The sequence below is a fragment of the Stenella coeruleoalba genome (genome assembly GCF_951394435.1).
Source record: "Stenella coeruleoalba genome assembly, chromosome: 2".
Classification (NCBI taxonomy): Eukaryota; Metazoa; Chordata; class Mammalia; order Artiodactyla; family Delphinidae; genus Stenella; species Stenella coeruleoalba.
This window is the reverse complement of record NC_137147.1, coordinates 151,267,591-151,284,696: the sequence shown is the minus strand read 5'-3', so window position 1 is coordinate 151,284,696 and position 17,106 is coordinate 151,267,591. Positions and strand designations below refer to the sequence as shown.

The 17,106-nt window shown below is 39.3% G+C and overlaps 1 protein-coding gene across 3 annotated transcripts in view; it reads right to left on the bottom strand.

Moving 5' to 3' along the window:
• Positions 1-17,106, bottom strand: part of DNAAF4 (dynein axonemal assembly factor 4) — a 78,682-nt gene that overhangs the window by 55,099 nt on the left and 6,477 nt on the right. For all 3 annotated transcript variants that reach the window (XM_079912120.1, XM_079912119.1, XM_079912121.1), the window contains exon 3: positions 15,329-15,462. In XM_079912120.1, coding sequence (XP_079768246.1) covers positions 15,329-15,462 — 134 coding nt within the window. The remainder of the gene's footprint in view (positions 1-15,328; positions 15,463-17,106) is intronic.

The following is a 17,106-nucleotide window of genomic DNA, read 5'->3' as shown; positions in this document are numbered from 1 at the left end:
AAGACAAAGTAGTAGAAATCACTGAAGCTGAACAGAAAAAAGAATTAAAAATAAAATGAGGACAGTCTTAAACACCTCTAGAACAACAAGCATACAAACAATCGCCTTATAGAGGTCCCAGATGGAGAAGAGAGAGAGAAGGGGGCAGAGTACTTATCTGAAGTGATAAGAGTTGAAAATTTCCCTATCCTGGGAAAGGAAACAGACATCCAGGTCTATGGAGCACAGAGTCCTAAATAACATCAATCTGACGAGGTCCACGCCAAGCCACACTGTAATTAAATGGCAAAAAATAAAGATAAAGAGAGAATCTTAAAAGCATCAAGGGAAAAGCAACTAGCTACATACAAGGGAGCTCCCATAAGACTGTTAGATGACTTTTCAGCAGAAACTTTGCAGGCCAGAAGGGAGTGGCACGATATATTTAAAGTGATGAAAGGGAAAAACCTTCAACCAAGAATACATGGTAAGGCTATCATTCAGATTTGAAACAGAGATACAGAGTTCTACACACAAGCAAAAGCAAAGAGTTCAGCACCACTAATCTGGCTTTACAAGAAATGTTAAAGGGACTTCTCTAAGCAAAAAAGAAAAGACCAGAACTAGAAATATGAAATTTATGAAAGAAAAAAAACCTCCCTGGTAAAGGCAAATATACAGTAAAGGTAGTAGATCAACCACTTATAAAGCCGGTAGGAAGGTTAAAAGACAAAAGTAGTAAAATCACCTATATCCACAATAGACAGTTACAGGATACACAGAACAAAAAGATGTAAAAGATAATGTCAAAAGCATTAAACGTGGGGGGAGGGAGAGCTAAAAACAATCACATACATATACAGGTTACTATATATAATCTCATCATAACCACAAACCAAAAATCTATAATAGAAACACAGAAAAGGGAAAGGAATCCAAACATAACACTAAAGAAAGACATCAAATCACAAGGGAAGAGAGCAAATGAATAAGAAAGGAACAAAAAATAACTACAGGGACTTCCCTGGAGGCACAGTGGTTAAGAATCCGCCTGCCAATGCAGGGGACGTGTTTGACTCCTGGTCTGGGAAGATCCCACATGCTGCAGAGTAATTAAGCCCGTGTGCCACAACTACTGAGCCTGCGCTCTAGAGCCCGCGAGCCACAATTACTGAGCCCGCCTGCCACAACTACTGAAGCCTGTGCGCCTAGAGCCCATGCTCCACAACAAGAGAAGCCACCACAATGAGAAGTCCGTGCACCGCAATGAAGAGTAGTCCCCACTCGCTGAAACTAGAGAAAGTCCACACAGCAATGAACACCTAACGCAGCCAAAAATAAATAAATTTTAAAAAAGAACTACAAAAACAGCCCCAAAATTATTAACAAAATGGCAATAAGTACATACCTATCAATAATAACTTTAGATGTATATGAACTAAATGCACCAATCAAAGGACACAGAGTGGCTGAATATGTACAAAAACAAGACCCATCTATATGGTGCCAACAAGAGATTCACTTCATATCTAAAAACAGACTGAAAGTGAGGGAATGGAAAAGGGTATTTCATGCAAAGAGAAATGGAAAGAAAGCTGGGGTACCAATACTTAGACAAAATAGACTTTAAAACAAAGACTGTAACAAGAGATGAAGAAGAACTTTACATAATGATAAAGGAATCAATCCAACAAGAAGATATAACCATTGTAAATATATGTTCACTCAACATAGGAGCACCTAAATACATAAAGCAAATATGAACAAACATAAAGGGAAAAACTGACATTAACACAGTAAAAGTAGCATATTTCAACACCCCACTTAAATCAATAGATCATTCAGACAAAAAAAAATCAATAAGGAAACACTGGCCTTAAATAACACATTAGATCAGATGAACTTAATAGATATATATTTATACATAGAACATTTCATCTAAAAACAGCAGAATAAACATTTCAAGTACACATGGAACATTTTCCAGGAAACATCATATGCTAGACTACAAAACAGGTCTGAATAAATTTAAGAAGACTGAAATCATATCAATCATGTTTTCTGACCACAACACTATGAAGCTAGCAGTCAACTATAAAAAATAAACTGCAAGAAACACAAACATATGGAGGCTAACAATATGCTACTGAACAAACAATGGGTCACTGAAGAAATCAAAGCGGAAATCAAAAAATACCTGGAGACAAATGAAAACAGAAACACAATGATCCGAAATCTACAGCATGCAGCAAAAGCAGTTCAAACAGGGAAGTTTACAGTGATACAAGCCTACGTCACAAAACAAGAAAAATCTGAAGTAAACAACCTAATCTTACAACTGAAGAACTAGAAAAAGAAGAACAAATAAAATCCAAAGTAGAAAGAAAGAAATAATAAAGATCAGAGCAGAAATAAATGAAAGAGACAGACAACAACAGAAAAGATCCATGACACTAAGAGCTGAATCTTTCAAAAGATAAAATTGATAAACATTTAGCCAGACAGATCAAGAAAAGAGAGGGTCCAAATAAATAAACTCACAAATGAAAACAGATAAGTTAAAACTGACACCACAGAAATACAAAGCATCATAAGAGACTACTACAGTTATGCGTCAATAAAATGGGCAACCTAAAGGAAATGGATAAATTCTTAGAAACGTAAAATCTCCCAAGACTGAATCAAGAAGGAATACAAATATGAACAGACCAATTCGGTTCATATTGAAATTGATTATTAATTTTAAAAACTCCCAATAAACAAAAGTACAGGACCAGACAGTATCACAGGTGAATTTTACCAAACATTTAAAGAAAAGTTAACATCTACCCTTCTCAAACTAATCCAAAAAACTGAAGAGGGAGGAATGCATCTGAAGTCATTATATGAGGCCAGCATCACCCTGATACCAAAACCAGACAAAGACACCACAAAAAAAGAAAATTATAGGGCAGTATCACTGATGAACACAAATGGAAAAATCCTCAACAAAATATTAGCTAGCTGAATCCAACAATACATTAAAGGGATCAAACACCATGATCAAGTGGGATTCATCACAGGGATGCCAGGATATCCACAAATCAATCAATGTGACACACCATATTAACAAACTGAATAATAAAAATTATAAGATCATCTCAACAGATGCACAGACAGCTTTCAACAAAATTCAACATCCGTTTATGATAAAATCTGTCCACAGGGGAGGACCTTCAAGATGGCAGAGGAATAAGACATGGAGATCACCTTCTTCCCCAAAAATACATCTACATGTGGAACAACTCCTACAGAACACTTACTGAACGCTGGCAAACGACCTCAGACTTCCCCAAACGCAAGAAACTCCCCACGTGCCTGGGTAGGGCAAAAGAAAAAAGAATAAACAGAGACTAAAGAATAGGGATGGGACCTGCACCAGTGGGAGGGAGCTGTGAAGAAGGAAAGGTTCCCACACACTAGAAGCCCCTTCACGGGCAGAGACTGTGAGTGGCAGAGGGGGGAACCTTCAGAGCCACAGAGGAGAGCACAGCAACGGGGTGCGCAGGGCAAAGCGGAGAGATTCCCGCACAGAGGATCAGGCCAAACAGCACTCACCAGCCTGAGAACGTTGTCTGCTCACCCGTCAGGGTGGGGGTGGGGGGTGGGAGCTGAGGCTTGGGCTTCAGAGGTCAGACCCCAGGGAGACGACTGGGGTTGGCTGAGTGAAAACAGCCTGAAGAGGGCTAGTGCGCCACAGCTAGCCGGGAGGGAGTCTGGGAAAAAGTCTGGAACTGCCTAAGAGTCAAGAGACCGTTATTTCGGGGTGCATGAGGAGAGGAGATTCAGAATACCGCCTAAATGAGCTTCAGAGATGGGCGCAAGCTGCAGCTATCAGCATGGACCCCAGAGATGGGCATGAAACACTAAGGCTGCTGCTGCTGCAGCCACCAAGAAGCCTGTGTGCAAGCACAGGTCACTATCCACACTTCCGCTCCCAGGAGGCTGTGCAGCCCACCACTGTCAGGGTCCCGTGATCCAGGGACAACTTCCCCGGGAGAACACACGGCGCGCCTCAGGCTGCTGCAACGTCACGCCGGCCTCTGCCACTGCAGGCTCGCCCCGCATTCCATACCCCTCCCTCCCCCTGGCCTGAGTGAGCCAGAGCCCCCTAATCAGGTGCTCCTTTGAACCCCCTCCTGTCTAGGCAAAGAACAGATGCCAGAGGGTGACCTACATGCAGAGGCGGGTCCAAATCCAAAGCTGAACCCTGGGAGCTGTGCGAACAAAGAAGAGAAAGGGAAATCTCTCCCAGCAGCCTCAGGAGCAGCGGATTAAATCTCCACAATCAACTTGATGTACCCTGCATCTGTGGAATACATGGATAGACAACAAATTATTCCAAAATTGAGGCTGTGGACTTTGGGAGCAACTGTAGACTTGGGGTTTGCTGTATGCAACTGACTAGTTTCTGACTGTTATGTTTATCTTAGTATAGTTTTTTAGGGCTTGTTATCATTGCTGGATTTGTTTACTGGTTTGGTTGCTCACTTTTTTTATTACTTTTTAAATTTTTGTATTTTAATAATTTTTTAATTTTTTATTTTAATAACTTTATTTTTTGTTTCTTTCTTTTATTTTCTCCCTTTTCTTCTCAGCTCTGTGGCTGACAGGGACTTGGTGCTCCAGCCAGGTGTCAGGCCTGAGTCTCTGAGGTGGGAGAGCCGCGTTCAGGACACTGGACCACCAGAGACCTCCTGGCCCCAGGTAATATCAATCGGCGAGAGCTCTCTCAAAGATCTCCTTCTCAACGCCAAGCAAGCAAGCTCCAGTGCTGGACATCCCATGCCAAACAACTAGCAAGACAGGAACACAACCCCACCCATTAGCAGAGAGGCTGCCTAAGATCATAGTAAGTTTACAGACACCCCAAAACACCACCAGACGCGGTCCTGCCCACCAGACACGGTCCTGCCCACCAGAAAGACACGATCCAGCTACATCCACCAGAACACAGGCAACAGTCCCCTCCACCAGGAAGCCTACACAACCCACTGAACCAACCTTATCCACTGGCGGCAGACATCAAAAACAACAGGAACTACGAACATGCAGCCTGCGAAAAGGAGACCCCAAACACAGTACATTAAACAAAATGAGAAGACAGAGAAATATACAGCAGATGAAGGAGCAAAACAAAAACCCACCAGACCAAACAAATGAAGAGGAAACAGGCAGTCTACCTGAAAAAGAATTCAGAGTAATGAAAGTAAAGATGATCCAAAATCTTGGAAATAGAATGGAGAAAATACAAGAAACGTTTAACAAGGACCCAGAAGAACTAAACAGCAAACAAACAAAGATGAACAACAAAATAAATGAAATTAAAAATTCTCTAGAAGGGATCAATAGCAGAATAACAGAGGCAGAAGAACGAATAAGTGACGTGGAAGATAAAATAGTGGAAATAACTGCTGCAGAGCAGAATAAAGAAAAAAGAATGAAAAGAATTGAGGACGTTCTCAGAGACCTCTGGGACAATATTAAACACACCAATATTCGAATTATACAGGTCCCAGAAGAAGAAGAGAGAAAGAAAGACTCTGAGAAAATATCTGAAGAGATTATAGTGGAAAACTTCCCTAATATGGGAAAGGAAATAATCAAGTCCGGGAAGCACGGAGAGTCCACTACAGGATAAATCCAAAGAGAAACAAACCAAGACATATTAATCAAACTATCAAAAATTAAATACAAAGAAAAAATACTAAAAGCAGCAAGGGAAAAGCAACAAGTAACATACAAGGGAATCCCCATAAGGTTAACGGCTGATCTTTCAGCAGAAACTCTGCAAGCCGGAAGGGAGTGACAGAACATATTTAAAGTGATGAAAGGGAAAAACCTGTAACCAAGATTACTCTACCCAGCAAGGATCTCATTCAGAATCAACGGAAAAATTAAAACTTTTACTGACAAGCAAAAGCTAAGAGAATTCAGCACCACCAAACCAGTTTTAAAAAAAAAAAAAATGCTAGGGCTTCCCTGGTGGCGCAGTGGTTGAGAGTCCACCTGCCAATGCAGGGGACACGGGTTCGTGCCCCGGTCCGGGAAGATCCCACATGCCACGGAGCGGCTGGGCCCGTGAGCCACAATTACTGAGTCTGCGTGTCTGGAGCCTGTGCTCCGCAACAAGAGAGACCGCGATAGTGAGAGGCCCATGCACCGCGATGAAGAGTGGCCCCCACTTGCCACAACTAGAGAAAGCCCTCGCACAGAAACGAAGACCCAACACAGCCATAAATAAATAAATAAATAAAATTAAAAAAAAAAAAAAATGCTAGGGCTTCCCTGGTGGCGCAGTGGTTGAGAGTCCACCTGCCAATGCAGGGGACACGGGTTCGTGCCCCGGTCCGGGAAGATCCCATATGCCATGGAGCGGCTGGGCCCGTGAGCCATGGCCACTGAGCCTGCGCGTCTGAAGCCTGTGCTCCGCAGCGGGAGAAGCCACAGCAGTGAGAGGCCTGCGTACCACAAAAAAAAAAAAAAAAAAAAAAAAAATGCTAAAGGAACTCCTCTAGGCAAGAAACACAAGAGAAGGAAAATACCTACAATAACAAACCCAAAACAATTAAGAAACTGGTAACAGGAACATATATATCGATAATTACCTTAAATGTAAATGGATTAAATGCTCCAACCAAAAGACACAGACTGGCTGAATGGATACAAAAACAAGACCCGTACATATGCTATCTACAAGAGACCCACTTCAGACCTAGGGACACATACAGACTGAAAGTGAGGGAATGGAAAAAGATATTCCATGCAAATGGAAATCAAAAGAAAGCTGGAGTCGCAATTCTCATATCAGACAAAAGAGACTTTAAAATAAAACCTATTACAAGAGACAAAGAAGGACACTACATAACGATCAAGGGATCAATCCAAGAAGAAGATATAACAATTGGAAATATTTATGCATCCAACATAGGAGCACCTCAAAACGTAAGGCAAATGATAACAGCCATAAAAGGGGAAATCGATAGTAACACAATCGTAGTAGGGGACTTTAAAACCCCACTTTCAGCAATGGACAGATGATCCAAAATGAAAATAAATAAGGAAACACAAGCTTAAAATAACACATTAAACAAGATGGACTTAACTGATAGGTATAAGACATTCCATCCAAAAACAACAGAATACACTTTCTTCTCAAGTGCTTATGGAACATTCTCCAGGATAGAACATATCTTGGGTCACAAATCAAGCCTTGGTGAATTTAAGAAAACTGAAATCGTATGAAGTATCTTTTCTGACCACAACGCTATGATACTAGATACCAATTACAGTAAAAAAAAACTGTAAAAATTACAAACACATGGAGGCTAAAAATACACTACTAAATAACCATGAGATCACTGAAGAAATCGCAGAGGAAATCAAAAAATACCTAGAAACAAATGACAGTGAAAACACAATGACCCAAAACCTATGGGATGCAGCAAAAGTAGTTAGTTCTAAGAGGAAAGTTTATACCAGTACAATCCTACGTCAAGAAACAAGAAAAATCTCACATAAACAAGCTAACCTTACACCTAAAGCAATTAGAGAAAGAAGAACAAAAAACAAAACGAAAGTTAGCAGAAGTTAAGAAATCATAAAGATCAGATCAGAAATAAATGAAAAAGAAATGAAGCAAACAACAGTAAAGATCAATAAAACTAAAAGCTGGTTCTTTGAGAAGATAAACAAAACTGATAAACCATTAGCCAGACTCATCAAGAAAAAAAGGGAGAAGACTCAAATCAATAGAATTAGAAATGAAAAAGGAGAATTAACAACTGACACTCCAGAAAGACAAAGGATCATAAAAGATTACTACAAGCAACTATATGCCAATAAAATGGACAACCTGGAAGAAATGGACAAATTCTTAGAAAAGCACAACCTTCTGAGACTGAACCAGGAAGAAATAGAAAATAAAAACAGACCAATCACAAGCACTGAAATTGAAACTGTGATTAAAACTCTTCCAACAAACAAAAGGCCAGGACCAGATGGCTTCACAGGTGAATTCTATCAAACATTTAGAGAAGAGCTAACACCTATCCTCAAACTCTTCCAAAATATAGCAGAGGGAGGAACACTCCCAAGCTCATTCTACAATGCCACCATTACCCTGATACCAAAACCAAAGATGTCACAAAAAACAAAAACTACAGGCCAACATCACTGATGAGCATAGATGCAAAAATCCTCAACAAAATACTAGCAGACAGAATCCAACAGCACATGAAAAGGATCATAAACCATGATCAAGTGGTGTTTATCCCAGGAATGCAAGGATTCTTCAATTTCCGAAAATCAATCAATGTGATACACCATATTAACAAATTGGATAAAAACCATATGATCACCTCAATAGATGCAGAAAAAGCTTTCAACAAAATTCAACACCCAGTTATGATAAAAACCCTCCAGAAAGTAGGCATAGAGGGAACTTACCTCAACATAATAAAGGTCATGTATGACAAACCCAGAGCCAACATCATTCTCAATGGTGAAAAACTGAAACCATTTCCTCTAAGATCAGGAACAAGACAAGGTTGCCCATTCTCACCACTATTATTCAACACAGTTTTGGATGTTTTAGCCACAGCAATCAGAGAAGGAAAAGAAATACAAATCGGAAAAGAAGAAGTAAAACTGTCACTGTTTGCAGATGACATGATACTATATATAAAGAATCCTAAAGATGTTACCAGAAAACTACTAGAGCTCATCAATGAATTTGGTAAAGTAGCAGGATACAAAATTAACGCACAGAAATCTCTTGTATTCCTATACACTAATGATGAAAAATCTGAAAGAGAAATTAAGGAAACACTCCCATTTACCACTGCAACAAAAAGGATAAAATACCTAGGAATAAACCTACCTAAGGAGACAGAAGACCTGTATGCAGAATATTATAAGACACTAATGAAATAAATTAAAGATGATACAAATAGATGGAGAGATATACCATGTCCTTGGATTGGAAGAATCAACGTTGGGAAAATGACTCTACTACCCAAAGCAATCTACATATTCAATACAATCCCGATCAAAGTAGCAATGGCATTTTTCACAGAAGTAGAACAAAAAATTTCACAAGTTGTTTGGAAACACAAAAGACTCCGAATAGCCAAAGCAATCTTGAGAAAGAAAAACGGAGCTGGAGGAATCAGGCTCCCTGACTTCAGACTATACTACAAAGCTACAGTAATCAAGACAGTATGGTACTGGCACAAAAACAGATATATAGATCAATGGAAGAGGATAGAAAACCCAGAGATAAACCCACGAACATATGGTCACCCTATCTTTGATAAAGAGGTAAGAATATACAGTGCAGAAAAGACAGCCTCTTAAATAAGTGGTGGTGAGAAAACTGGACAGCTACATGTAAAAGAGTGAAATTAGAACACTCCCTAATACCATACACAAAAGTAAACTCAAAATGGATTAAAGACCTAAATGTAAGGCCAGACACTATAAAACTCTTACAGTAAAACACAGGAAGAACACTCTAAGACATAAATCACAGCAAGATCTTTTTTGACCCACTTCAGTGAGAGGCTCACGTACCGCAATAAAAAAAAAAAAAGAGAGTCACGTACCACAATGTTCATTGCAGCACTATTTACAATAGCCAGGACATGGAGGCAGCCTAAGTGTCCGTCAACAGATGAATGGATAAAGAAGATGTGGCACATATACGCAATGGAATATTATTCAGCCCCAAAAAGAAATGAAATTTAGTTATGTGTAATGAGATGGATGGACCTAGAGTCTGTTCTATAGAGTGAAGTAAGTCAGAAAGAGAAAAACAAATACCATATGCTAACACATATATATGGAATCTAAAAAAAAAAAAATAGAAGGTTCTGAAGAACCTAGGGGCAGGCAGGAATAAAGATGCAGACGTAGAGAATGGACTTGAGGACACGGGAGGGGGAAGGGTAAGCTAGGATGAAGTGAGAGAGTGGCATTTACACATATACACTAACAAATGTAAAACAGATAGCTAGTGGGAAGCAGCCTCATAGCACAGGGAGATCAGCTCAGTGCTTTATGGGAGGGTGGGAGGGAGACGCAAGAGGGAGGGGATATGGGGCTATATGTATATGTATAGCTGATTCACTTTGTTATACAGCAGAAACTACACAACATTGTAAAGCAATTATACTCCAATAAAGATGTAAAAAAATAAAAAACTGTCCACAAAGTGGGTATGGAGCAAACATACCTTAACATAATAAAGGCCATATATGACAAACCTAGAGACAACATCATTCTCAATGGTAAAAAGCTGAAACCATTTCCTCTAAGATCAGGACAAGACAAGGATGCCCACTCTTGCCACTTTTATACAGCATAGTATGGAAATTCCTAGCCATAGCAACCAGACAAGAAAAAGAAATAAAATGAAGCCACACTGGAAAGGAAGAAGTAAAATCGTTAGTGTTTGCAGATGGCATGATACTATCTATTGAAGATCCTAAAGATGCCGGCAAAAAACTATTAGAATACATGAATTCAGTAAAGTTTGATAATATAAATTTAACATACAGAAATCTGTTGCATTTGTACACATTAACAATGAACTATCAGAAAGAGAAATTTAAAAAACAATCACATTTACAGGAGTTCCCTGGGGGCCTAGTGGTTAGGATTCCGGACTTTCACTCCTGTGACCCTGGTCAATCCCTGGCCAGGGAGCTAAGATCCCATAAGCCATGTGGCCAAATAAATAAATAAATAAACGAAACAATCACATTTACAATTGCATAGAATAAAAAATGAGCAAGTAGTTACTTGTGGCCTTTCTATCCCTTAGTTATACATGCTTCTAATAAACAGGGCATGTGGTTTCACTGATAAGGGCTTTTTAAAGGCCCTATAGTATAATCTAGACAACTCTAGAAAGCAACTCATACCTCATCTGCATGATCAGGCAAAGTTGTTTTACAGTTAAAGTTTCCGAGTTTCAACTTTAAGAAAACAATATCAGAAGAAAGCACTTCAAATCTGACCTGTTTAGTTTAAAAATTAGTGGGAAATGGGGTCCCCTAAAGTAGAAAATAAAACAAAATAAAACCAAAAAATTCAAAATAGAAGAAGGCAACCTATAAAACAAAAGAGTGAAGAAAACAGGAAAAGTAGGCAATAGCAGTCCAAAATAAAGAGGGGGAAAAAAGCATGTTTCAGATTGGTCTGCCATGAATATTCCAACCTTTCATTAATCACTCCTACCCCACCTCAATTCTTCACAGTCTGGGTAGATGACCTTGCTACCTTCACCAAGGAAAAAAAGGGTTACTTTAACTATCTGTGTCTCTAAGAATTTTCCAAATGCTTAGTTATTCTTTACTCCTGCCCTTTAGGGTCAAAAGATAAAATATCCCCTATTACCTAAGATTTAATTTTTTCACCTGTTCCAACCTTCATCCCACCACAAAAAAAAAACTGCTTCATCATCAATCCTCTCTCTTAGTTGTATTATCAATCTCTCACTCTTTACTGGCTTCTTTCTTCAACGTATAAATATGTTCAAAATCCTTCCGTCTTAAGAATACAAAAGCTCTGCCTCCACCCTGCAACCTCTCAAACTCACTCCCCAGAATGAGCTTTCCAAAACACAAACCCGATTATTTTGGGTTTCTTGCTGAAAATTCCTAAAGAGTTCCCTTCAGGAGATTTTTCTAAATATCAAGATTTTACTTCTGATCAACAAATGTTCCTTGTTGTGCCAAACTCTGTCAGGCACTTATCCAAACTAACTCTAACGTCATTTTCCCATTTATCCCCAGGTAACTGTGGCTTATTCTCCAGTATTCAGCACAAACAACATTGCTTCGTATTTCCTGACCAGCCTCTCAGACTGAAACACCAACCTTTTGCCAGTGTTTTCTCTTTATCTGCCCATGACTTCTTATGCATACTATGGTGTAATCTTTGTTTGTTCTTGTCTGTCACCCTCTCTATACTATGAGTAAACAGAAAGTGAAGACTGATTTGTTCAACTCTGTCTCAGTACCTTTCACAGTATTCAATAAATGTCTGCTAAATGAATGATAGATCAGCAGCAAAGATAATGAGAAGTGGATGCAGCAAACCAAGTTTGAAGCAACAGACTTGAAGTAAAGATTTATTTGAACATGTGTAAAAGTGATTACCATTTGAAATATCATTCTACAATACCTAAAGCAATTGTTTTATGGGGCTTGAAAGGGAGCCAACAGAATAGACAGCCTGTCTCCTGCTGGCCCCTGCTTATGTGAAGATGTGGATCATCTCCCTGTCAGCCTAAGGATGAAGCAGACACAAAGAAAAAGCAGTGCTAAGGATGCTGCAGAGAGATGGAGTCAGAGCTTGGATTTACTGCTCTATCGCGGAACTTTTCCTGCTGGATCAATCAAATTATCTTTATTGTTTAAATCCTAACATTTTCAATTCCAACTAAGTTGTAAAATGACCACAAGTTCCTCCCATAACTATATGCATGCCCCTTTGCGATGTGACTTAATCTTTCTTTCCTAGAAAAGGTGCAGTCTATTTCTCTAACCCTTAATCTGGGCTTGGATATATGGGACATTTGGCTAATGGGACATTGGCAAATGTGACACAGCAGAGCCTTTAAAAGGGCTTGTGCATTAGGGCTTTCCCACTTCAGAGGTTTTAAAAGCACTTCTGCATTAGGGCTTTCCCGTTCTTGCCACCAGGAACACTAACTATGAAGTAAAGAAGCCTGTGCTAGCCTCTTGGAGAATGACATACCACATGGAGAGGGGCTCAGCTTTCCCTGGCAAGGCTCTAAACATGTGAGTGAGGCCATCCTAGAACTTCCAGCCACAATCAAGCCAACCTCAGACCACAGGAACAGCCTGACCAACATATAGAATCGTGAGAAAATAAATGTTTTAAGCTACTAAATTCTGGATAGTTTTTATACAGTGTTATTGACTAGATGTTTGTGTTCCCCCAGATATGCTGAAGCTTTAACTCCCATTTGGAAATGGGCTGCTGAGGAGTAATTAAGGTTAAATGAGGTCATAAGCGTGGGGCCCTGATACAATAGGATTAGTTTCTTAATAAGAAGAGACACCAGAGATTTTTTTCTCTCTCTCAGCTATCTGCAAGCCAGAAACCAACCCCAATGGACCTTGATCTGAGACTTCTAGGCTCTAGACCTGTGAGAAAATAAATGTGTGTTGTTCAAGTCATCCACTCTTTGGTATTTTGTTACGGTAGCCCAAGCAGACTTATACTATACAGCATAGCAAACTGACACAGTGAGTCTTAGCACTAGCCCTGCTAATTATTTTTAAAAGGTTACTATTAGGGCTTCCCTGGTGGTGCAGTGGTTAAGAATCCACCCGCCAATGTAGGGGACACAGGTTCGAGCCCTGGTCCAGAAAGATCCCACATGCCGCAGAGCAACTAAGCCCATGAGCCACAACTATTGAGCCTGTGCTCTAGAGCCCATGAGCCACAACTACTGAGCCCATGCACCTGGAACCTGTGCTCCGCAACAAGAGAAGCCACCACAGTGAGAAGCCCGCACACTGCAACAAAGGGTAGCCCCCACTCGCTGCAACTAGGGAGAAGCCCACGCACAGCAACGAAGACCCAACACAGCCAAAAATAAATTAATTAATTAATTTTTAAAAGAAAAAGTTACTACTTAAAAAACCCCATTATTTTGTGGTATATGTAATTCAAGTTTTAAGCTAATTTATGGTTTAAGCTAATAAGGAGTTGCCTTTTGTCATCATATCTCTTCATTTGCTCTTAATGGAACATCAAAGTTCTTTTTTGCTCTTTTCTGAATGGTGTCTAATATTGGACAGAGTAAAAATAGCTACATCTATCTACCAGAATAGAACTATACTATGGTTACAGGGTACTCGAACAATATATTCACATTAATTCATTCAACTGTTTGAGCACCTACTATTTACTTGGCAACTGCTATGATAAGGATGAAAGAAAATGTAGTCTCAACTCTCAACACTGCTCAGGGAAAGAGACAGACAAAATGAATAGTTGGTAGTATAGGGTATAGACTTTCATAGGTTCTATCACTTCAATGTGATCTATAGCTTCATTCTTTATACACTAATGCCCCTAAAGCACCTTTCCAATACTACCAAAGTCAGGCTTTCATATGTCAGTAGACAAATAACTTCAAGGTATAGCATTGTGGTACTGCCTGCCAATCAATTGTTCAGCTTTGTTATGTTTACCAATGCAGCAGTGTGTGTGCCATTGTTTAACTATTTTATTAGTTCAGTAAATACTTATTTGTTGCCACAAATTTTATAGTATTTTGCTTAAAGTTTGATAGTATTGATAACATGATCAAGAAAAGGTGTAACTCATCAAGTATACAGAAAGCAGGAATCTTTGGACGGATGACCACGTGTTCGATTATTAAGTAAAAAAAAAAGTATATTAACCATTGGTGACATTTAAAAGTCAAGTAAAAATGATAAAAGAAGCAGAGAAATCTTTGGAATTATGAACTGTTGATTATAAAAACAATACTAGTGATCCAAATGCAAAAGAACAGTCATGAGTCCATAGGACTCTTGATGACATAATGCTTATTATAGATTCCTTAATCATTTCAAAATGTCAAAAATGAGAATTTGAGATGGGAAATTATTTGTAAAAATTAGTCAGAATAGGTAAACCTATAGAGATAGAAAGTAGATTGTCGGTTGTCTAGGGCTAGGGGTTCAGAGGAATGGGGAGTGACTGCTAATGGGTGCAGGGTTTCTTTTTGGGGTGATGAAAATGTTCTAAAATTGATTGTGGTGATGGTTTTACAACTCTAAATATACTAAAAACGACTGAATTGTAAGCCTGTAATGGGTGAACTGTATGGTATGTGAATTATATCTCAAAAAATATATTGCTGATTAAAGATTTAACTTGAAAGGCTCAACAGTTAAAAGATATTAATTGGTCAATATTTAGTGTTAAATCTATGCTTTTCTTGTTTTAAATAATCATGTCCAATAATTCCAAGATTAAAAAAGAAGTAAAACATTTACAGCATAAAACCTTGTAACTGTTTTATTCCCTTGGAAATAGAGCATTTTCCCTCAAACAAGTAAACCTATTGTTCAACCTTATACTCTCAACTTTCATACAGATTTTCAGAAATACACATCAATAGTAGATAGCCTACATAACACAGCAAGGCCTGTAACCAAAGTATGAACAAAATGGTGAGGAAATACAGTGGTTGCAACAAATTATCATTGCAATTACTACATCTTTAATTAAAGAACTTTCCTATGAATCTTCAACTTACCTTCATCATGACATTTAGTGTATATTTTTGATCTTCCCGCCTTGCCGAAGCTTTTGCTTCCATAGCTTCTTTTGCGCTTTCTTGTGCTTGTAGGATAGATTTCTCCCTTATTCTTTGCATCATCTCTTTGTCAACTAAAACATAAGGAATATCAATAAATTAGGATCATGATGAATTTGTTTTACTCAGGAGAAACTGCTTACATACTGATCTGGGATAAGATGTTTTTGGACCCAACCTCACATGGAGAAGTGAAAACATATCCCAATATTAAACTGGTCAAGAAGCTAATACTAAAAGGTAAGCAAGTAACTGTAATAGTAATGAATTAGTAAAGAATGCATGCCTTGGGACTTCCCTGGTGGCGCAGTGGTTAATCCGCCTGCCAATGCAGGGGACATGTGTGTGAGCCCTGGTCTGGGAAGATCCCACATGCCGGGGAGCAACTAAGCCCGTGCACCACAACTACTGAGCCTGTGCTCTAGAGCCTAAGAGCCAGAACTACTGAGCCCATGTGCCACAACTACTGAAGCCCGCACCTAGAGCCCGTGCTCCAAGAGCAACAAGAGAAGCCACCGCAATGAGAAGCCTGTGCACAACAACAAAGAGCAGCCCCCGCTCCCCACAACTAGAGAAAGCCCACGGACAGTGACGAAGATCCAATGCAGCCAAAAATAAATACACAAATAAAATTTAGAAAAAGAATGCATGCCTTTGTGCACTGAGAGAGATAGACAAACAGAGTGAGAGAGAGAGAGAGAGAGAGAGAGAGAGAGAGAGAAAGAGACACAGAGAGGGAGGATATGAATAAGAGAGAAGAGGAACAATGGAGAGGGGAAATAACAGAGGGAATGAGGATGGAGAGAGGGGAGGGAGAGGAGGAGAGGGTCACAAGAGGGAGAGAGAGGACTGTGGAGTGAGGGGGAGAGGGAAAGGGAGCCGGAGGGGATAAGATGGGAGGAAAGAGAACACATTTATTCTCCTCTCTCTCTGTTGAGAAACTAGAGCTATTTGCTCATAAACCTGATCACAATAAATCATCTCTGGGGGGTCTCCTAGAAGAGAAGTTGGGTTGAGACCATCTGATATAATCAATCACCTTCAAAAATACAAATGGTGATTTATAGTGATACATATGAAGAGTACAGAGCCAGCCTTAGTAAAAATTACAAAGTAACATGACATGTTACATACAGACTTTACCATTCACAATTATTTTTTATTCAGTCACTCAGTATTTTAGAAACTGCAGGCTGTGATCCATTAGGGGGTAAATTATCTTAGGGGAAGAAGGATAAGGAAGGGATCTAGACTTTGAAGAAGAAAAAAACAGGAGGGGAGAGGAAACTTGGTAGGAGAGTGTGAAGTAGGGGAGTGATAAGAAGGGCAGGAGTGTGATACCAAAACCAGACAAAGATGTCACAAAAAAAGAAAACTACAGGCCAATATCACTGATGAACATAGATGTAAAAATCCTCAACAAAATACTAGCAAAGAGAATCCAACAGCACATTAAAAGGATCATACACCATGATCAAGTGGGGTTTATTCCAAGAATGCAAGGATTCTTCAAAATACACAAATCAATCAATGTGATACACCATATTAACAAACTGAAGGAGAAAAACCATATGATCATCTCAATTGATGCAGAGAAAGCTTTCGACAAAATTCAACACCCATTTATGATAAAAACCCTCCAGAAAGTAGGCATACAGGGAACTTTCCTCAACATAATAAAGGCCATATATGACAAACCCACAGCCAACATCATCCTC